General features: G+C 31.8%; 4 protein-coding genes across 7 annotated transcripts; 1 reads left to right on the top strand and 3 right to left on the bottom strand.

The window, feature by feature from the left end:
• The first annotated feature begins 1,539 nt into the window (after positions 1 to 1,539).
• LOC8267711 (ammonium transporter 2 member 3) lies at positions 1,540 to 4,241 on the top strand. The gene is made up of 3 exons (XM_025159385.2): positions 1,540 to 2,558; positions 3,090 to 3,375; positions 3,627 to 4,241. Exons 1-3 carry the CDS (start codon positions 1,800 to 1,802, stop codon positions 4,142 to 4,144), a joined length of 1,563 nt encoding a protein of 520 aa, XP_025015153.2. The 5' UTR covers positions 1,540 to 1,799; the 3' UTR covers positions 4,145 to 4,241.
• A 589-nt stretch (positions 4,242 to 4,830) lies between these two features.
• LOC8267710 (bifunctional nuclease 1) lies at positions 4,831 to 8,239 on the bottom strand. Of its 4 annotated transcripts, none has more exons than XR_007216109.1 (10): positions 7,847 to 8,237; positions 7,286 to 7,498; positions 7,140 to 7,201; positions 6,997 to 7,053; positions 6,692 to 6,757; positions 6,529 to 6,600; positions 5,769 to 5,878; positions 5,589 to 5,680; positions 5,380 to 5,495; positions 4,831 to 5,303 (listed from the first exon to the last, which is right to left on the bottom strand). XR_007216109.1 is itself a non-coding variant. In XM_002530599.4 (10 exons), exons 1-9 carry the CDS (start codon positions 8,127 to 8,129, stop codon positions 5,391 to 5,393), a joined length of 1,008 nt encoding a protein of 335 aa, XP_002530645.2. In that variant the 5' UTR covers positions 8,130 to 8,237; the 3' UTR covers positions 4,831 to 5,303; positions 5,380 to 5,390. The 4 variants fall into 4 exon arrangements, 3 of the variants coding, with proteins under 3 accessions (XP_002530645.2, XP_048230881.1, XP_048230882.1); XM_002530599.4 differs by having other exon boundaries at positions 5,380 to 5,443; XM_048374924.1 differs by lacking the exon at positions 6,692 to 6,757 and having other exon boundaries at positions 5,380 to 5,443; positions 7,847 to 8,238.
• A 3,844-nt stretch (positions 8,240 to 12,083) lies between these two features.
• Positions 12,084 to 15,767, bottom strand: LOC8267709 (ankyrin repeat domain-containing protein, chloroplastic). Its single transcript, XM_002530598.4, has 7 exons — positions 14,885 to 15,767; positions 14,627 to 14,703; positions 14,272 to 14,370; positions 13,990 to 14,088; positions 13,350 to 13,448; positions 13,152 to 13,250; positions 12,084 to 12,477 (listed from the first exon to the last, which is right to left on the bottom strand). Exons 1-7 carry the CDS (start codon positions 15,654 to 15,656, stop codon positions 12,382 to 12,384), a joined length of 1,341 nt encoding a protein of 446 aa, XP_002530644.1. The 5' UTR covers positions 15,657 to 15,767; the 3' UTR covers positions 12,084 to 12,381.
• A 4,152-nt stretch (positions 15,768 to 19,919) lies between these two features.
• Positions 19,920 to 22,442, bottom strand: LOC8267708 (serine/arginine-rich splicing factor SR45a). Its single transcript, XM_048374777.1, has 9 exons — positions 22,316 to 22,442; positions 22,205 to 22,224; positions 21,792 to 21,941; positions 21,660 to 21,683; positions 21,444 to 21,543; positions 21,138 to 21,287; positions 20,472 to 20,541; positions 20,146 to 20,371; positions 19,920 to 20,070 (listed from the first exon to the last, which is right to left on the bottom strand). Exons 1-9 carry the CDS (start codon positions 22,316 to 22,318, stop codon positions 20,061 to 20,063), a joined length of 753 nt encoding a protein of 250 aa, XP_048230734.1. The 5' UTR covers positions 22,319 to 22,442; the 3' UTR covers positions 19,920 to 20,060.
• Positions 22,443 to 22,715: the final 273 nt, after the last annotated feature.

Here is a 22,715-nt window from a genome sequence, read left to right on the forward strand (position 1 = left end):
TCTAAAAAATTTTAAAACCATATTAAAGTCGATCCAAATGAAGTATTCCTTTTCGATTATAATAGATTTCTTTTTTGGCTCAGCTATCAAGATCATGAATAATATATATTTGGTTTTACATAAAAATACTTATATATTAGTGTTTGGTTGAAATTCAAAAAACTAATAGAATTTATTTACAATTCTAAAATTTATATGTTTTAAATGGAATGAATAGTATTCTACATAATCAAATTTGTGTGGAATTAGTAATAGCTAAACTAAATTCTAATAAAATAAGTAGAATTTCTAAATGAATTCCGTATTAGTAAGTCAATACATTCCATAAAATAAAAACGTCTCTTTCAACTTTATTATTTCTATTTTATTTTTTCTTTGATGTCCTTTTTTCAAATGAGATGAATTTTTTTTATGAATTTCAACCAAACATAGCATTACTATAAAGTAAAATTAGTCATAATTTTGTAGTAAACTAATTTAGATATTTCAACCTATTATTTTAAAATTTTTCATTCTATCACCTATGTAAATCAATGTGAAAAATCATTTTTAAATGTTGAAGTAAAATGATTTATTTTATATAGCTAAATTAAGAAAACAATAATACATTTTTTGTCAAAAAATTATGTTTTGGGTGAGTTGGATATAGTATCAAATGTTTAGGAATTAAATAGAATGTTTAAGTTTTAAATTGGTCCATTAACCGATTGATTAATGATAAAATAGGACAGAAGAACATTTAGTATAACGAATTTAAAATGAAGACACACAATATGAAATACACCAAAATACAAAGAGGTGATTATGTATCATTTACCCACATTATCCTCAGCATTTAATTTGGTTGATATATATTTTATAGAGTTGCTATATAAGATCATTCAAATAAAAATATGCAATGTAAGAATTAAAAATAAAATAAAAAGAGTATTCCTATATTTTTCTAGAGATGTTATATAATTTATATGGAAAATTATAAAATTCAATCATGTTATTTACTTTTTTGACACAACAGTTTACAGTGACATTTTAGTTATATGAGAATCACACTATTAGTAAATTATGTCAAAATGTATTAACACTATTAATAAGTTTAGACAAATAAAATTCGATCATTATAAAATTGATTTTAATGGTGAAAACAATTAATTTTGTTAGATCATTTAAAAATTGTCCGAGTTGATTAGAATTAAAAGAGAAAATTGAATTATGAAACTATTTTTTCTTCATTTGATTTTTCTTTTTAAATTTCAATAAAAATTGACATGATTGGTCCTGAATATAAATTGATAAGGAGCAAATGATAGTAAAATTAGAAATAATTAATATAGAATGAATGAGGTACGACTATTGAATTAATGTTAATAACCTTTTTAGATGTAAAAATATTAACAGCTAGGTTTAACTCTTGGCATAAAGTATAAGAAAAAAGAAAATCACACAACCTTTATATGAAAAGATTAAACCACGAGTCAAATTTTATACTTTTCACTAATTTATAATTATGGGATAACATGTTTTATTATATTAAGTCAAGGTGAAAGGGCAAATTCTCTATAGATCATAAAAGAACCTTTTATTTTTATTTTTATTTTTGGTTTTAAAATAATTATTAACAACAGAGAGCACAATAACATGCATTTCACTTGCAATTCCCTGTTAGGATTCTCCAATGAATCTGTTAAAAACCAAGTAGCTGTAATAGCTAATTAAGCCAACCTTTTTTGGACAGCTACTAATGTTTAATTAAGTACCTTCTAATTCTATGTAATGATAATCACAATGTGGAGATTACTTCAATGCTTGTACCTCTCCATGCAAACCTCCAAAGCATTTCATCTCTACATTGGTATAATAATAATGATAATAATAAAAATAAAAAAATAAAGACTAAGCCATTATATCTCTATGTTTCCAAGAAACAAGTTCTTGATATCTTTCTTGTCCAAGCTATGAATTATACATTTCAAGAAAACTTTTCTCTTCCGTCGGGGTTAAGACCAGATGAATCTTCTCCAGAATGGAACAGCAAAGCAGACAATGCATGGCAACTCACAGCAACGACAATGGTCTGCTTACAAAGTGTTCCTGGCCTTGTGATTCTTTATGGAAGCATGGTGAAGAAGAAATGGGCCGTCAACTCTGCATTTATGGCTTTCTATGCATTTGCAGCTGTCCTTGTTTGTTGGGTCTTATGGGGTCATCACATGTCTTTTGGTACCAAGATTAGTCCACTTGTAGGGAAGCCTAATGTTGCACTTCCTCAACATTTTGTACTGTCTCGATCTAAGTTGGGTCATGTCCCTATGGCTGATTATGTGCTTTATCAGTTTGCTTTTGCTGCCATTACTGTTATTTTGCTAGCTGGATCTTTACTTGGGAGGATGAACATCTATGCTTGGATGCTTTTTGTTCCTTTATGGCTTACCTTTAGTTACACTGTTGGGGCTTTCAGTATTTGGGGTGGAGGATTTCTTGAAAAGCACATTATTGATTATGCAGGAGGCTATGTGATTCATCTGTCTTCTGGTGTGGCTGGTTTCACTGCTGCTTATTGGGTAATTTGACATGTATTTTGCTGATCCTTTTTTCTACTTCTTTGTTTATAATTAGTTCCTATTAGTAAACTACTAGTAAACTCTTTCGCACAATGCATACAAATTTAATTACAACAATCTCTAAGAGAATATTCATTAAATGAAATAGTTATAAATTGCATAGAAATATAATTATTTTCAAAATATCTTCTAACATATTAGATTTGTGAGGGAAATAGTTACGTATCAGAGCTTCTATAATAAAAAAAAATCTAGACTTTTATTTAGTTTATTAATTAAATAATTTAATATAAAATAAAATAATTTTGTGCTTGTTTACGCTTCAAACTTAATAATTAATTGAATATATTCATCGAATTAAATAACTATAAATGTAATTGATAAAGTATATTTATTAAATTAAATAACTAAATAAACCTCATTTTTGCATTCCATATTACTTAACTTATGTCATTAGAGACCCTAACATTCAAAAGAATTAATGATTTGATTAAATTTGTGAATAATGATTGCTGATGATGATGTACTTAGGTAGGACCCAGGCATTCACATGATAGGCAGCACTTCCCACCCAATAACATAATTCACATGTTAGGGGGTGCAGGATTTCTATGGCTAGGGTGGACAGGGTTCAATGGTGGGTCTCCATTTGCTGCTGGGCTGGTGGCATCACTGGCTGTTGTCAATACTCACCTCTGCACTGCCACCAGCCTCTTGGTCTGGGTTTCCTTTGACATGATTGTTTACAAGAAAAGCTCTGTCATTGGTGCTGTCCAAGGGATGATCACTGGCCTAGTCTGCATCACTCCTGGCGCAGGTCAGCCCTTTCTCACACGTATAGGCATCATTCTTATACCATTAGAATTGTTCAATACGTTCATATATGCTTCATTCCTAAAGATAAACTATTAAAGGGTGTCCTTAGTAGAAATTTGCATGCAGTTTTCTCCACGCTTTTTACAAAAGGCTGCTTCCATGATTCGAGCTTACATCAAATTCAAGTTGATAGGATAAACAGAACATACAAATATGAAACAGATATTTAACATGAAATGATAAAATGGGCAGGAATAGTAGAGCCATGGGCAGCATTCTTGATGGGAGGAATGTCTGGTTCAGTGACGTGGTACACCATGATGGTATTGCACAGGAGATCTGCATTCTTCCAAAGTGTGGATGATACATTGGCAGTCTTTCACACGCATGCTGTGGCTGGCCTTCTTGGAGGGATTCTGTCCGGCCTCTTTGCTAAGCCCTCCCTTCTGATGATGATGTATCCACAGAGCACCTATGGCACAGGGTTGTTCTATAGCTTGACAAATGGAAGACACCAAGATGGCCTTAAACAAATGGTCTCCCAAATCGAAGGAGCAGCTTTTGTTACTGCTTGGAATGTGGTTCTAACGAGCTTGATATGTATCCTTATAAGTCGCATTGTTGATCTTAGGCTTCCACAAGATCACCTGGAAATAGGTGATGATGCTGTGCATGGTGAAGAAGCTTATGCACTATGGGGTGATGGAGAAAGAATGCCGAATCTGTATCGACGACTGCATCCGAAGCTTCCTTCCTGGTGCGGAGCTTGACATCGACCCTGAACTCGAATCTGTAATGGGTATCTAATAAGTTCCAGCTGATGCTCTTAACAATGTGGTAATAGTCGTTACTGCAGTATATTGATGCACTGTCAATTTTCATGTTGAACTAGGAAAATGTTGCAAGACATTTTCCAGAGAGATATTTGTGATTATTGTGTACAATCAATTTTATACGAATTTACAATTCAAAAGAACAAATCTTCTCTAGGAAGAGAATATATTATGTGAAACATAATATTAAATTTTGCTGGTACTGAAGTTAATTTAGATGTTTACAACATCCATTTTACCTGCACAAGAAAGTAGACTAAAGAGAACTGAATGTAATGTCCTATATATCACTATTTAACAAAAAGGAAAGGGGTTGAGCTGAAATACATGAACAGTTCCAAACATGCTAAAATCCATCCAAATATCTTTACATCATAAGTTGTATATTAAGTATTAACCAACCATACTAGAGCTTGCCAAAAAAATTCAAGGCTTCTGTTCTCTCTTTCGTCAAACCTTGTGACCATAAACTTTAGCTCCAGCAAACATCAGCACAAAGAAGCAAGTGTTGTGTTTCTTTTTTTTTTTTTTTTTTTTTTTATATGTCTAGTCAAAGTAGCTTACTGAGGAAATACATCATAGAAGTTTGGCAACTGCTGCCAGAGTTTAGTAGCTAGCTAGAATAGGCACATAAAACACATCTCATCATCATTGTAGAAAGACATCTGAACCAAGGAAGTCTTCGCTTTAGTATCACAAGAATCAACTTGATACATCTTTCTCAGTAAGCAACCTTTTATTAATTGTAACAGCATATACAAAAAGTTACAATCTAATTGAACTAATGATATCCCCGTGCATTAGAGAATTGATCATCTTCTTGATTTTGAACAATTCCAGGGAACACAAGCTCTTAATTTGCTCATCAGGCACATCATATTTTGATGCAAGTATTTAGCTGTACATACCATCATTTCGAGTTTCTTTGAATATACGTGAATGCCTCGGACTGTTCTCTCACTTGCATAAGCCTATAGAAAAAAATGCTACACCAGACATTTTTGGGGAAACTGCATCTCAATGAAGGATAGAGAGACCAGCAACGAACTCAGCCAGAAACCATGCACGGGAAGTCAGGATTCCAAGAAATCAAATCCTAAAACAAAGTTATATACACATTAAGGCTAAGTAAAAGTTCACACTATGAAGAACTTATTGAAAAGTTTACTTACCTAAAGATCAGCTAATGGTCATGCATTGACTGGCGAAGCTGCATCAATTTGTCTCTCCACATGGCTACAGGAATCAGCAATCAATTTAAAATGATTCTATTATGCACAAGCACTCACTACATGATCAAAAGCGAAGTGCAAGTATTTTAATCTTCAGATGAATACAACAGGGGCTGGAAACATAAATTGATTCTACATTTTAGAAGTACCTGCATCATTGAATCTTTCCTCTTTAACAGCTGAATTCATATTTCTGACAAGCTCCAGTTCCTCAGCTAGTGAATCTGGACCATCAGCAGCACTGGACAGAACATAAACTCAAGCTTAGAATCACAAGAAAACAGTTAAAATTAATATTTGGATCTCAAAAAGAGAGCATGACTCAATACCTGTCAAGGGTTACATCATAAGTAGGCTTCCTATCATGCACTCTTCCCATCCCATAACTAATTCTGATGGCGTCAGTGAAGACAATTTGTTTACTTACATGAATTGGAGCCTAATTAAGAAAAGATTTAAACTAAAATCAACATCTTTTTGGTGAGATATTCACATCGATACCAGCATATGTTAAGATCTAAAAACTCAGATGTATGAGAGGTAAGAATGAGGAGAAAGAGGATTAAGGGGGAAAGGATGGGGATGCTAAGTTTCCAAATTTCCACTAGATTTTGAAGAAGGAAAGTATAACCATCTGACCAATGCACTTATTCTACATATTATTCAAGTTCAAATACCTAAGATAATTTAGCCAATCCAGGATGACAAATCTTTGCTGATTTAGCTTTAAAAAGCAATTAAAGACAAGATTTGGAAATCTTCGGTATGAATATAAAGCTAATGTGCATACAAGTAACAAAAAAAGGAAAGAAATTATCATTTAATTTTGTAAGTATGAAACACATTCATTGGCTTAGCAATTTAGGTGTCTCAAGCTAAGTGCATGGGAGTAAAATACTGGAACCAGCAACTTCTTTACGGACCAAGAGATATAATATTGTTGATTTGGGGTAAGTAAAATCGAATGAGGGGAAACACTGTCCAACATAGTGCAGCAACAATGGGGCTTAATTATCCCCATTGAAGTTAAACACAAAAGTTTCTAAGAATTAATAGAATTATGTAGCCTAGCTGTGCAGAATACAATACCTTGCATCTATGTGCCATATTTATGGCATCAGAGGGTCGTGCATCTATGCTCACAACTTCATTTTCCCCTGGCTGTAGATTTTTCCAGTTAATATGAATATGAATTTCACAAAGTTGTGGTTTTTGAATAATTAGGTAAAAGAATTCACTACTTTAGAATCACCTTGCTCAAAAAAACTCTTGCAAAGTAAGTATTAGCTACTCTCTCTGTAATTCTCACCATTTTTACCTGAAACGAAGGGAAGTAATAAATAACTTAGTAATACTGATGCATGTGCATTTCCTAATGTACCACGTTAACATCCTGAATTTGGATCTACCACAGGAAAAGGTTTACAAAGTTTATTCATGTCCTATGAGATAGAAATCACTCACTGTTAACTAGGTGCTAACTTGCAGAACTGAAGAAAAAGATCAACAATACAAGCTATGAACATATTGTATCTACTTAAGGAATAGAATCCATACCTCATATCCAAGTCTATCCACCAAATTCCTCACGAGCTGAAACTGGTCTGGACAATCCTGCAGCAAAACCATATATGTCTTGAGATTTTGACAAATTAGAAAAAAAGAAAAAGCCAAATTCACTGACCAGGAGTCAGAATTACCCCATCATCATTTCCATCTCCTCCGCGCAAGGCATCTATAAGTTTCTCAATAGCAAACTCCCCTTCATTGAGAACCAGATAAAGTTAATAATAGCAAGCATTCTACCAACAAAATAGCACTGATGCTAGATTACTTATTAACATACCGACAATAATTGGTAACAGGAAGTCGCCATCACATGAAACTTTAAGAAAAATAGTAGGACTCTGGAACCGACGAAGAAATTCATATCCTACAAAACTAGTATCACGTCTTGATTCCCTTATCATGGCAGAAAAAGGGCTCCATCTACCAGGTAATCGCCATGTTGTTTCTTCTTGAAATCCTTGCCTCCGCATTCGATAGTGCAACGCAGTTTCTGTACTAGTTGAACCAGTAAATGGTTCAGAAATGAATACCGTTAGGTAGAAACATAGATATGTAGATGTATATACGTAGAAACTGGTAAAAACATATCATCCACTCAAGTTTTTCATATCCAACACAATATAAAAGAATCAAGCTACAAGATATTTCCAAGATACATTATGCCATTACAAAATGATCGATCAATTTAATCCTCGAGCAAGTAAGATTCCATGAACCCAAATATCTAAACTTTATACAAAAAAAAAAAAAAATCAAAACTTTATACAAAGAACAAGAAACAGAAGCATACTCGCACATCTAAATACAAAAATTTATAAGGTATAGAAAAGAAAGGGACCTGAAATGAGAAGAGAAGCTTGAAGAAAGTCATGATCATGATCATCAGGAATATTGGTGGATCTACCATCATCAAATGGGCTTCCACTAGAAGATTTACAAGAGATAAAGATTGATTTCTTAACACGGTTACACTGTAATCTTAAGCTTCTTTCAAAACCCAATTGAATTGACAAAAACCCACTTGAATTCGACATCGAACCACCATTATATGCATTCTTTTCATCTCTTAAAACCCTCAAATTATTCACTACATGGACTTGAAATTGAGCTCCTAACATCATCAATATGTCTCTAGAAGATTGAAAATAACACAAAAACAGAGAGATTAGAGGTAATGTTAATGGGTAAGCTAAGAGCTATAAAGCTCAAGGAACAAAACAAGATAATAGAGATAGTAACATTTTCTAGAAGATTTGGTAATTTCTGTCTTTTTTTTAAAAAAAATTGGACTTTATAATTAATTAAGTAATTAATTAATTATACATAATTATCAAGTTTTTCTATTCTCCTAGAGAGATCATATATGTGCTTAACTTGGATTAATAGATTAATTAATAAGATTATCCTTTTTTGTTTCTTTGCTTGATTAATGCAATATCCTTTGTCCATGTGGTTTGTCTTATTATTGGAGAAATTAATTAATCCTGCTGGATAGTTTATGGTGTTATTGGGGCTAAAGTGTCAATGTACACCTTGAATTTGGAGCCAATAAATAATTAATTCAGATTTTGATCTTTTTTGCCAAAAATGATGATTAATTCACCTTAGCCAAATTTATATAAAAAAATTCAATACCATCCTTAACCTTCACACTAAATTTTAAATTATATAAAAATATTTATTAAATTAAAATAAAATAATTAAATTTAAACTAATAAAAATAATTAAATAATATTTTTAATTAAAATTTTAATATAATAATATTACCAAAATCATCCAGGATAATATTTTCATAAAGTTAGAATAAAGTGTTTTATTTTATATTTAATTTACACTAAAGTAATACCAATGTCCATTTGATTATATACATATACACGTATAACTTAAGATTTTTAAAATTATTTAACTTAATATGCTAAACCTATTTAAAAAAAGTTTTGTTATAATTTCTTAGATTTGTTATTTGTATAATTCGTACAATGCTAATTAATTTTTATAATTTTAGTTATAAGTTATCATAATTGGTAAATTATTATTTCATTAGACATTAAGATTAAACTATCTAAAACTACTTAATTTTGTTTCAATGCTATTATTTTTCTTTCTCAAACCGAGAGTTAATTAAAAGATATTTCCGTAAAATTTGATATTTAATATAATATAAGGATTAAACTAAATCTTTTAGAATAAATAATTAATTAGAATGAATTCACCACATTTAATAAGTTATTGTATAAATTAGCTAGAAAGTTAAAATTTGAATAAATTACTCATTTACTCCAAGTTCGTTTTATTAATAAATAGTATGATTATCATAGCTAAACTTGACTCCAAAAAAGAAAAGAAAAATTAATTGTATTAACAAAGTTAAATTGAGCTACAATAAAAAAATGAGTTAAAATGCTATCGTTGGAATCAAGTTGGACATAAATTTAAATTAAAATTTTAAAATTTTACTCAAATTTAATTAAGTTTTATTATTTTTAATTTCAATTCGATTTAATAATTTATTTGATATATTTAAATTCGACTCAATTCAATTCAGATATTTTATACGAAGAATAATATAATAAAAATTTAAATCCGACTAAGTCTATAATTTAGTTTGATTTATATTTAATAATATACAGAGTAGAATTATAGAATAATATAAGAGAAAGAATAAAAAAAAAAGAATCATGTGATTACAATGTAGGATGTTATCCAATAAAGAGTTAAATATCTTCCTATATTTATAGTTTAGGATTAAATAAGCCTAATTTTAATTATTTTATTTTAACAAATAGATCAAAAATCTATATTTAAATGCCAAATAGATCCATATTTAAAAAAAATTATAAGTTTATATGTCATATTTTTTATTTAAATTAATTAAATAAAAAAATTCGAACAAATATTAATTCTTAATATTGAAAGTAAAATTTTTTATTTTTATATATTAAAATTTATTTTTTTATCTTATTGAAAAAAAATAAAATTAAGAATTATAGTTTCTATTTCACTACTATTATCGACTTTTTATTACTATCAATTTCATTAATTTTAATTAAAATATAAATCTATTTAACCGTTAAATAGAAATTATAGATCAGTTTACTAAAATAATTGAAAGCATACTCATTTGGCTTGGAGGTAAAAGTTGAAAAGGAGTATTCAATCCTTTGTCGGATCTTTTTCTTATCATTTTGGCTTTCACTTTGTCGGATGTCACTAATACTAAAAGGCTTATCATTTTGTGTTTGTTTCTTGAAATCTCATAGTTCAATAAATAAAAGAAATGCAATCTTATTCAAATTCGAATCAGTAATTGACGTTTACACTTTCTTCATAGTCAAAAAGAGAAATTCACTGAAACCCTAGATTCAGATTTACGTCAACGAATTAAAAATAATTACACAAGTTAAGACCAGCAACTCAAGGCACAGCAATGGCAGTTTGACTCAACCAATGAAATGCTTATGTCATGGGTTTACCGCTGACCAACAATTCTGGACACGAAAAAGAGCTGTCTTTTTTTATATTTAATTGTGTAATAAAATATTTGTAAATTTTTCTACACGTAGGTGAAAAGTGGGTTAATATATTGAACGAGTCACTCTTTACTTTTATTTCTACACATACGACAAATTATTTCTGATTTTGTTATTTATTTAGTGAGTATCATAGAACATACTTTAATTATTAAAATATAAAATTTAAGATTTAAAAGGCCATAAATTCATAAATGCAAATTACATTGATTTCATACTAAATTTTTTTTTTATGAATATAATATGTAATTGAGATTCGAGTTATGGACCTTATAATCATGAGATCAGTTTTAATAAATAAATTATGATTATATTCACAATTTTATTATTATAAAAAATAATGAAAGAAAATAATTATTTACCGAGTGATTCGATAATTTCTTTTTTACGAATTACAGAAATTTTAATTTTAAATTCGAACATTTCTATTCATACTTATTAATATTAATAGATATAAAATACATAATCTATTGAACTTTTGAATTTTCAATTAGAGCTATATATTGACTAAGCCTTGATTTGGAGGGTGCCTAAATGCATAATCAAGAAAGCTAGAACATCTGTTTCTTTCAAGTGAAGCCAACTTAACTTGACTGAACTTCAATTCTAAGCTTGTATTTGTCTGAAAGAAAGGAATGGAGGAAATTTTTGTATTAAACCCCTAATATAGACTAGTTACATTGTGTTTTCCCCTTATTTTGTACCTAGTCAATTTTTGTATTAGACCCCTAATATACACTAGTTACATTGTGTTTTCCCTTTAATTTGTACCTAGTCAATTTTGTGGCCTTTATACATACCCCTCCTACTTTCCTTCTCCATACCCAACATAGCTCAAGTGTTTAAAATTTTTTAGGTTTAGATTTACCGGTAGTTTTATACCAATGCATCAAATCGATAGATGAATATATTTATTTATTAATTTTAAATAATTTAATATGTATCATTTATTTAATGTAGAGTATTAAATACTTATTATTCGTATTATTTTTTTATCTGACTCTGAGAAGAGATAAGATACTTAATGTTGTTAAAAATTATCTAAATAAAAATATAAAAAAAAAGCTCTCAAATATTATATATCGTTATACGTCATTCTTTTTTATCCATTGTAATGTAACAATGACTTCTCTACACTCTTTTAGTTCAATAAGTAATTATAAAAGTTGCCTTTGTTAGTTTATGTAGAAATTATCACATACTATTAAATTTCATGTTTTATTCTTTTAAATTACAGCTGTTATAGAAAATTTGATAAGAATATTTTAAAGAAACTTCGACTAGTTTTGAGTGCTTGAATGCATAATGATTTGGAAGTTTTTTTTTTTTTTTTGAATGCATAGGCTATTGATGTTTGCTTTGCTAGAAGCCTTTCGGCAGTACAGCATCCGCAGTTAGACTAGCAGATCAATGATCAAGTTCCTGCATAATTGTGCAAGAATTCTGGGTTCAGAATTGGCAGCCTACTTTCCTTCAACAAGTTTCTGAAGTACCATATAATAACAGCATGACATCCATTTTTTGAAAGGAAAAAAGAACTTGAGCTAAATTCAATAGTCACTATAACATTTTTTACCAATGCTTCAGTATGGATACATGATAATTACAAGATGACATCCTAAACCTGTCTCTGTTACAAGAAGTTCTGAAAAGCACTCTTTTCATTTCTTGCCGTTATATGCTCTCTTTATCCACATTCATGTTCGTTCTGCAGTGAACAATCGAGTTTGGATGGATCAAATTAGATTTTTACACCTTTCCTACTGATGTGCTTGCTTATCTGGATGAGGGCAAAGTCTGTAGTTGCATTGTCAGAGCAGTTGCGACGCTATAAGATAACCTTTTATTTCTTCGCGAATTGCTTCAATAGCTTGATAAGTTCAAAAGTTTTTGTGTCTCTTCCAGAATAGAGGCAAAGATCAAGTGGGGTTAAGCCATCCTGAAAAAATTAAATAAATAAACCAATACAGCCACATCATCGGAGATGAAGACTTCCAAAAACCGGGAAATCACATTCAAGAGTAATCAAAAGATGCCCTTCTTCTCTGTATTGTGCCAGAATCACTATAAACATCTGCTGCTGTAATAAACTATAACCACCTTTGTATGATAGTCATGAATTTCTCACATAAGTTCCCTCAAAACAAATTATCGCATAAATATTTAAGCTAATTTATAGAAACATTTCTGCATCTTAATAGGTTTCCGCTGTTTGATTACAATGAACTATTCCACAACATTACATGTTTTGCATAAAACACCAGCTTAAAATCTCAATATAAACTGTATCATAGAAGAGTCACATCTATGTTTGTTCTTCTCTGGTTGGGGCTTGGGGCTTGGGAGGAGCCAGGGAGAATTCAAGAGAGGAGATAGGGAAACTACGGTTTTGAAAACTTTAATGCTACAGTTAGGGAAAGAGGACAATGCAGCAAATCTGCTACTAACCAAGTGGCAACTTTAGGACAAGTGAAGACTAAAACATAAACACACAATCCAATAGCACATAATGATCACAGCAAAAGTTATAAAAGCAAGTTAGAAGACAAAATGTAAATGAACACAGTCAATGAAGGGGTAGGAAAGGATCCCCTGGAATCATTAGATATTCACCTGGTTTTTTAACATCTGGTCAGCTCCTTTAATTAATAAAAGTTTTATTATGTCACTTCTTCGGGCTTGCACAGCAACATGTAGTGGTGTCCATCCATCCTGAAAGGGTGAAGTAGATGTGTTGAGTCCATAGACTCATGAAACATCAAAATTTAAAGAGAAAGTGCAAATAAAATGGAAAAAGAGTATTAAGCATACATTGTCCTGAAGGTTAATATCAACATTGTATAACAGAAGAAGTTTAATAGCAGGGGCAGATGCTGTTTGGACGGCATAATGCAATAAGGAAGCACCATCCTGTTGCCAGCAAGGAAAGAAAGAAAAACAGAATCAACACTACAAATAAATTGACCTATTAAATACAAGCGAGTGATAATAATGCAAAAATCAGAGCCATAAAAGTTACATTTTGTAAGTAGCAGCTTGCCAAAAATAAGTAAAAGCATATACAAGAGATACCACCTAAACCCATACAATTATCCGCCTTGAAGTAAATATGTAATTGATAATTATTCTGTGGTTTAATAGTAGCGAACTTTGAAAGCTAAAGGAAATTGGTAATTAGACTCCCATAATGACAATAGCTAATAAAGATTTTCTTTTGGCAGCAGATTTGACAAAAGAAGTTTCAATAACAAACTGATAACCAAAAGAAATCAGAGAGGCGGAGAGAGAACATATGGATTACAAAATATGAAGTTGGGACCTAGTATGCGGCTAAATTACAAATCACATAAGGAAATTCAAAGTGACCAAATAAGAACATAAAACAAATACCACTTTTTAACTAATAATAAACAGATGTAAAATTCAGAAATAGTTAAAAGTCTGTACTCACTGAATCTAGAACAAATGGATTTGCTGATTCTCTCAAAAGATAGCCAGTTATTGCTTGCTTTTTGCATAATATTGCTTTATGAAGTGCAGTCAAGCCATCCTGAAGAGAATACAATTATCCAAAAAGCTTAAAAAGAGCAAAAATGAAAGACTAAGCCAAGCTTCTTCTTCTTCTTTTTTCTTTTTTCTTTCATTTCCTACAGTGACATACACGAGACCCAGCACAGATATTGGGCCCATATATAGTAGAGTTCTATTATTCAGCAAGTGAAATTCTACATACCACATTCAAAGCATTAATATCAACATTATGTTTCAACAAAGCATCCACAAGGTAGAATTCGCCCGATGCAGCAAGCGAGTGCAGAGGCAGCCATTTGCCCTGTAAAGGATATCACTGAAGTCATAAATAATTGAAGCTTTAACCACATTTATCAGCATGTTAACCAGTTCGTGAACTCAAAAGAGCTACTGCCATGCAAACCAACAATAAACTTTTTACTCTTTAAACCACACATACACACCATGCAGTCCAGAGTGTCAGAAGCAAATGGTGCAAACTATAATTAACTACTATCCATTTCCCACAATAGATTAAAACAACACCTAGCAGTGAATCTAGTAGACGGAAAACTCACAGAGGTAGCAGCTGCTACATCAGGTATCTTCCTATTAAGCAAAAGTTTTTCCTCCTGTGTGAACAACTTGCGACGGCCTACCAAGCAATACCAAAGAACAGAAGAAGAGGAAGACATTACTGGCAAGGTCTTGAAGGTCAGAAACAGGAAACATAGTATATACTATCAATGTCAGCAAGTACATACATAAGCATATGAAATTATTTAGCATGAAATAAACAGCACCCAGTTAAATAGACACAAAAAATTGTCATTTACCTTCAGAGTTCTTAACACCAGGCTCATAATGGCCACTATTAAAGAACTCATTAACATCATCAAAACCTTTTCCATAAACTGCCCATCTTGGATTCTTGGGTGCCACTCTCTCACTACAACTCTCACTCATTTCCACCTTCTCCTTCTCCTTCTCCTCCTCCTCCTCATTCTCATCTTCTTTCTCTACCTGAAAGCTTGAAGGATTATCAAGAACAAGTGGCTTCAATTGAGCCAACTTAGCTTCTCTATAAGCCTTATACTCCTCCAAATTCAAAGCTCTAATAGGACGCAACCCTTTCTTTTTCTTTTCAACTCTACTATTAAATTCCAATTCTTGAGCAATCTTGCGCCTTTCTTTCTTGGTAATGTTAATTTCTGCTTGTACTTCTCTCCATTTATCAGGAACCAAATTCTCTGCCTCTATTTCTATTACATTCTTTTTCTTCTTCTTGTTCTTGTTTTTGGTCTTCTGTTTTGGATCAGACTCTTGATCAAGAACTGATGAAGAAGCATTTTCAAGATATGGGCCTTCAAAAGCACCTTCTTCAAAGACTAGACAGTCGCCAATAACATGCTCTTCGACAGCAGAGTCGTAGTCATCGTTTTGAATGGGAAAAGATGATTGAAGAGAAGGTGAAACAGAGTAGAATTTTCTTGGGAATTTCAAGATTTGGATAGATAAGAGCACTGGAGATGGCTTAGAGAAGTGATAGAGAGGAGATGGAACTTTTGGGATTTGTGGGTTTAGAAGCAGGAGAGAAGGGAGTGACATTTCACTCTTCTGATTTTCTTTCAAACTTTCAAGACCTCAAAATGGAGTGAACCAAAAGAACTTTGTGAGTTTGATTCAGTTTTTCTTTACAGTTATTTGCAACTGATAAAGATGGATCTGCCCAAGCTGTTAGATGGGCTCATAACAGATGACTAGCCCAAAAGACTAATGGGCTCATCTTCTTATCAACTTTACACCTTTATTTAATTCTTATAAAAACATCAAATTTTTTTATTTCTATCTTTTTTTTTTTATTTTTTTGCATTTTTCCTCAATATTTTTCAGTTTTTTAATTTTTATATTATCTATTTATATTAACACTTTTATATTTTTTTTCTTATATAATTATATTAAGAAAAATATAAAATAAACCTAACATATAATAAAGCAAATATAAACTAACTAAAATCACACCAAAACTAAATAGAAACTAATTCAGTATCATATATTATTCTAATAAATTTGAATTTAAATATAAAATAATAACAAAAATGAAGAGCTTATATCATTGTGTTCTTGTTTTAAAAGAAACTTTATTATATTACTTTTTTTGGGTAGATTTCTACATATTTTTCGATTATATCTTTTGGAAGTAATGTATTAACTTACTTCATAGTTGATATTATTTGAACTTTTATTTCATTCTCCAATGTAATGAACCGAAAACAGAAAGACATATTTAATTATAATTAAAAATTGAACTCCATATAAACTAAAGATAAACTTAATAGAAACAAATATAAACTCATACAAACCAAACAAAAATTCAAGTGAAACAAAATATAAACTCAATAGAAATCAGACAATAAACTTAGTAAAAGCCAAACAAAAACTTTACTGAAAGAAACAGAAACCAACATAGACTAAAGATAAATTCAACAGACACCAAACATAAACTTAGTAGATCCAAACAAAAATTTTAGCAAAACAATCCACCAATTAAAAATATAAATCAAACATAAATTAGCATATTTTTATATTTTTTTATGTAACTTTTTTTTAAAAAAAAAAGAAAAAAAGAAAAATGGCACCGTAGTTTTGCATTTATTTTATATTTCTTATGTATTTTCGTAGAAACCCTTTTAACTCTTTCATGACAAAAAAGAAAAGTAAGAAAATTTGGGATTAAAAATAGCAAAAAATATTTTTCAAATGGTTTAGCATTATAGTTTGTAAGAATATTTTTCAAATAATTCTTTTGAATTTTAAAAATAACTTTTAGAAAAAAATATATAAATTAATATTTTCTAAAATAGATCTGGCAAACGGTAATATATAACAATATCTTTCATCTCGAGGATCTTTTCATATACTATTTTTATAATTATAATAGGCCAATCTAGTAAGAAAATAATTAATTTCTTCACTATATGCTGCCACAACAATATAATCATCAATTTAAGTTAGGGTTTGATTGTAAGATAATCATACTTGTGTGATATGAAGCTGGATCATGAATGTTTCCTAGATGATCTTCTAATCATATTTACTTCAACATTATATATGCAAATTAAGGTAATAGGTTTTCTTCTCTGTAATTAATGTTGAATAATCCATTTGTTGCTATGTTAAGAGCATCTTCATCATCATCACCATCACTGCATGTTGTTATTGGCATCAACAAATTAGGAATCTGATTATGTCGAGCATTACAGAATTTTGGCAAGGCAGATTGCCATAACTTTCATAAACAAGAGAATCGAACTTTATCTACATGCAAAATTAACGGTTCATTGATCATCCTTAATAAGTCTTCTCGACTTTCACACACAAGAGAATCGAACTTTATCTACATGCAAAACTAAAGGTTCATCAATCATCTTTAATAAGTCTTCTGCAAAATCTTTTCGGTTAAATTACTCTTGCTGTTTTTGAATTTTGACCCTAATATCACTAAAGTCTTTAAATTTTAATTTGTAATACTAAACTTTCTAAACTTCTAATGTGGTAATACTAAACTTTCTGTTCTTTAACTTTCGTTAATCACATTAACGAAAAGTTGACGGAACAGTCCAGATGGTAAAAAAAATTTAAAAAATAGAAATTCACCTTATTAAATAAGACATGTCAACGACACATGCCTTATTTATTTTCTCATATTCTAAGTGTAGCATTATAATATTATCAAATTTTCTATAGGACAAACACATGAAAGAATATAGTAAACACAAATTATCAACAATTTCAATATGTAACTCTAAGAAAAGAACTCAAATGTCAAATCTAGCTTCTCTAAAATAGGAAATCAAAAGATGACATTATTGACGGCAGACTTAAATATCATCTAAAGCTTTCTTTTTAAGAAAAATTAAAATATTGTATAACAAATCAAAATCAATAAATCTATAACTAAACTAATTAACTAATTAAAGGAAAAGAATTACTCGAACAACAAGACTAGGTCTGTGAATGGCCGCGTTGCTAGTGCTGAATGCGAACTTACATGTCATGGAGGGAATAGAGCTCAACTTCAAACACCAGAATCTGCTAAATCAGGTTCAATTTATGATAAAAGTATTCTAAACTCTCATGCATGTGGTCCTTGACTGAGTCAAAAACCTGACACAAACTCATTGACTAAAGGCAAGTCTTAACATTACAAGAACCTTAATATATAGCACATTTGCGATCATGTGATACACATAATTACAATACCTTGGTAGGGTTCTAAAATACCTTCTGAAAATAAAAAGTAATATCCTTAAGCCAAAAAAGTAATCGATGATACCATCAAGCGTATGTCTATGTCATATATGCTACTTGAAATCGAACCAAAGATGAATGCCAAAAAGAGCAGAATCCATGTCATCCTCTCTAGTAAACAATGAGTAACTATGCAAAGCAGTAGCCTCCTTCTTAGCGATCTTCCTCCTCATCAAGCTTGTAAAGTTTTACTTCAGCTTTTTGGTTATTATCATACGAAAGTACACATATTAATATGGGATCACCTTGAAGTTGAACCAAAGTAGAGTTCTGAAACAGTCCTCCCATTTTCCAGAGCCAGAAAGTGGTTGAAGAGTACCCTAAACCATAAAAGTGGAATCGAACATTGTTCACCTTCTTTGATATAAACTAAGATCCTCCAACAAAAACCAACCAACCATCCTCACCTCTTTCCTCGGAAGACAAAGCTTCAGCCCTCCAAAACTGTTGAATTTTTTTGTGACACTGAAAGTCACTTTCCTTGGGAAAAATTACCAAAAACTGAAAGTTCTACGCAAAAAATAACCCTATAATCCACTGGATTAATAAATTGGGATAGTTTTTGAGTAAAATCTTGGGTACGAGCAGCACTACCAGAATAGAATGGGTGCCACCAAGAGTAAGTCAGATGATGATGATGATGATTCGCATCCTTCTTAACCCTAATTAACCACGCATTTTTCTTGGTTTAGATGGGTTATTTGCATCGACAATTTCAATCATATATATACAATACTCTTAAGTAGCAGCAATCTGACGTAAGATGTAATCATCATGCAGGAGAGAGGACCGCAGGCATACTGGTAGGAGGAAAAGAAAGAGTTTGAGATCATTGAGACTGTCATGATCATCATCTATTAGGGGCACTATGTGCTTTGGCTCACTACGGCCAGCAGCTCATGGTTACATATTTTTACGTTGGCGCTTCCTCAAAACTAAATGAATTTTTACCAGTGACTCAAGCAACACATTTAGAGTTATTTGAAATTCGCTGAATTTGGAATTCAATTCTGCCCATACATTAAACCATGGATCACAGACCATCAATCACCACCCTAGTTAGGGGATGGATCACCATTTGATCTCCCTCAATTCAATTCGATCTTTTATTCAAATTGACAAAAACCAAATGGAAAATTGACCAAGCTGGAGTACGGTAGGGGCAGAGGAAATTTCAGGTAGAGCAGTGAAATGTGTGGAGATTGGAAAGAACACCAACAGCGAAAGCACTCTGCTGGGCCGACACTAAGAGACAAAAGCTAGGAGAGCGAATGGAATTAGATACACAAGAAGTCCTAGCCGTATACAATGGATACTCAAATGGAAAATTGACATTCTTATAAACTCAAATCCGTTCCATGCAAAAATTTACTAATGTATTTAAAACCTCCAAATGATTGCCATCGGTCAAATTGTTTAAGAATTCCAGTCACTTTCTCAAAACAAAAGCCAGAATAATCACATAGGGTATTACTTAGGTGCAAAATAACAGAGCCTGAGAGATGTTTACAGCAAGTTCGAGGCACAAGTATGTCAAGTATAAGAAATAAAACAACGGCATTTCCTTCACCCAACACAACATCATTACCATTTCATTAGAAACTGCATAACTGCCAAGTTCAGCGGCAACACACAACTACACACATCCTGAATGAATACAAACTAAGCTACTAGCCACTTAGAAAGCCAACAAACTAACAATCAACGCAACCTGCCAAGTTCCAGAAACATACATCATTACATACCATGATTTGCCTATGTAGAATAACTGGCTGAACAGCCTCACCTAGAACCATGATAAGAAGGAGAATATGGTGACCTAGACCTGTCCCTTCTTGATCTTCCACCATAGGGAGAGCGCCTAGGAGAGTATTCACGACCTGCACGCTCCCCACGATAAGGAGAACGCCTTGGAGACCTGCGATAATCATCACGGCCACGATAATCATCTCGACCATGGTAGTCATCACGGCCTCGATACCTACCACGATCTCCACGATCACCCCGATGGCCTTTTCAAGGGAAAGAACAGTTGAAATTAAAGTTAGGATGTTTGCTGAAACTATAGAAACGGTAGCTTCTCTTTATGAACAATGCAGAATTCAATCTTACCATAGTCCCTATTACTTTTCAGCCCAAGATAGTGTCCTGGTGTTGGAGTTCTTGGTCGCTTCCTTCGTGACTGAAAGATAAAGAAGTCACCTTAGTTCTACAAATTACAAAGATAAAAATCCAATGTGAGCAAAAGAGGCTAGCATCTGAGATTATATAAATTATTTGTCAAACATCTACACATGCGGATTGCATTAAGACATCTCTCACAGGAAAATGTCCACAGGAGGAGGAAAAAGCAAGCTGCTAAAGAAAATGAAGTAAACAGCCGGGCATGCAGGACTAGTGTTCATTAACTAAGTGCCAGGTATTATGAAATACCATAAGCCTGATTAGAAAGTTGTTGGTAATGTCCGTTGATTAGTTGAGAGTGAATGCTGTTGGTAATGTCCGTTGATTAGTTGAGTTGAAATTGAATGCTGAGGTTGTATAGTTGAACAAAATAGTTGCTATATTTAGTTGAGCACAAGCATTTGAAAAGCTGTTTAAGCTGGCCATTGATCATGCTGTTTCACTTAAGTTGACAAGGATGAACTCATCATCTTTGATTGCTGCCAACATGGCTGACGCAATGTCTTCTGAATATAACCAGAAAGCCTCCAGTGTAAGAAGAAATGTCCAATCAAAACTGACTCGAGTTTAGCGCCAACAATACAATCACATTACCTTCTCAACTGTTATATATCGGCCCTCTAGAACCGATTGGTTGAGATACTTAACACAACGATTGGCATCCTCAACATTGTCCATCGTAACAAAAGCAAAACCACGAGAAATGCGAGTACGGGGCTCCACAACAAGAAAACATGAAGCAACCTAACCAAATAAAATTACTTGTTATTGGTATAAGTCAGACTATGAAAATGTGGGAAAAGATATAGAAAAAGTAGCTCCATTTTAAGATGTACAGCATTAGAAGAAGAAGTATAATGAGTAAACTGCTATCCATTTTAAATAAAGATAAATGTCAACCTTTCCCTCCTTAGCGAAATGTTCTTCTAGTCCTCTCTCTGTTACTCTTGTAGACAGACCAGTCACATAAAGTGTGTTTCCAGGATTTACAGCTTCAGTCCTGCCATATAGATTCCAAAGAGCAGAAAAACAATAAGAGAAGAATAATGACACATTAAGCAATTAACAAAATGTCCAAGAAATACAAGAGTTGCAACAACACATGTTGCAACTAACCTGCCATGGCTTCTTGATCTTGATCTGAAGAGGAGCACCACCATACATGTCAACAAACAGAAAATTAAAAACAACAAAAATTACAAATAATATAAATTTCACCAGCAAAAACCAAAAATGAACATACAGTACCTGCCACGACTTCGTGATCGTGATCTATGCCTAGGCTGTGGAGACAATGATCTTGCTCTAGACCTTGACCTAGACCTGGACCTGGACCTGGAACGAGACCTTGACCTAGACCTCGACTGTTCTCTCCATGGCGAAACAGAATGTGAATTCCTATAATATAAACAACAGGTACACGAACTTTAAGACAAATAGAAGCATAAAAGAACAATTTTTATATTAATTTCAATATTAAAAAGTCGCTAAAATTTGTTGTCTTTTCCGATAATTTTTAACAAGCTATTAAAAAAACAAGAAAAATCAATCTAGCATACTCTGATAATCACAAGCAAGCAACCAAAAAAAAAGATATAATATTATGTTTCAGAAGCCCTAATGTATGAATCTACAAGATGCAATTAAGAGAAGAGTGTTACCTTTTGGCAGGAGAATCGGCCTGTGAAATAAGAAAATGGATAACTATTAGATTTTTTTAAGCTATTATAAATCAATAGCCATTAAAATTATTATCAAAGAAAGTGGCTCACCATGGTTACGATGCTAACGAAAGAGGAGAATTTTATGAGTTAGGGCTTTGAAGGGAGGAGACCAGAGGTCTCGATTTTCTGTCATTATATAAAGGAAAGGGTATCTAGGTGGCACTTCAAACGGTTACAAAACTAACGACGTGCCGTTTTATATACATATATTTTTTCTTTTTTCTGTCATGTAACCATTATGTAGTGCATTTTAATTCAAAAAATTGAAGATTATTTTATTTAAGAAAATTTAATATATATATATATATATATATAATAAAGATGAATAGAAACAATGGTTTAACCATAGTTAACCATATAAAATTACAAAAGAATGAGATTAAAGAAAATCTCGAGTAACAAAATGAAGGAGAAATTTTACCGGGAAGAGGTCTCTCCTTTTGTAGTA

Source organism: Ricinus communis, chromosome 5 (genome assembly GCF_019578655.1).
Source record: "Ricinus communis isolate WT05 ecotype wild-type chromosome 5, ASM1957865v1, whole genome shotgun sequence".
Lineage (NCBI taxonomy): Eukaryota > Viridiplantae > Streptophyta > Magnoliopsida > Malpighiales > Euphorbiaceae > Ricinus > Ricinus communis.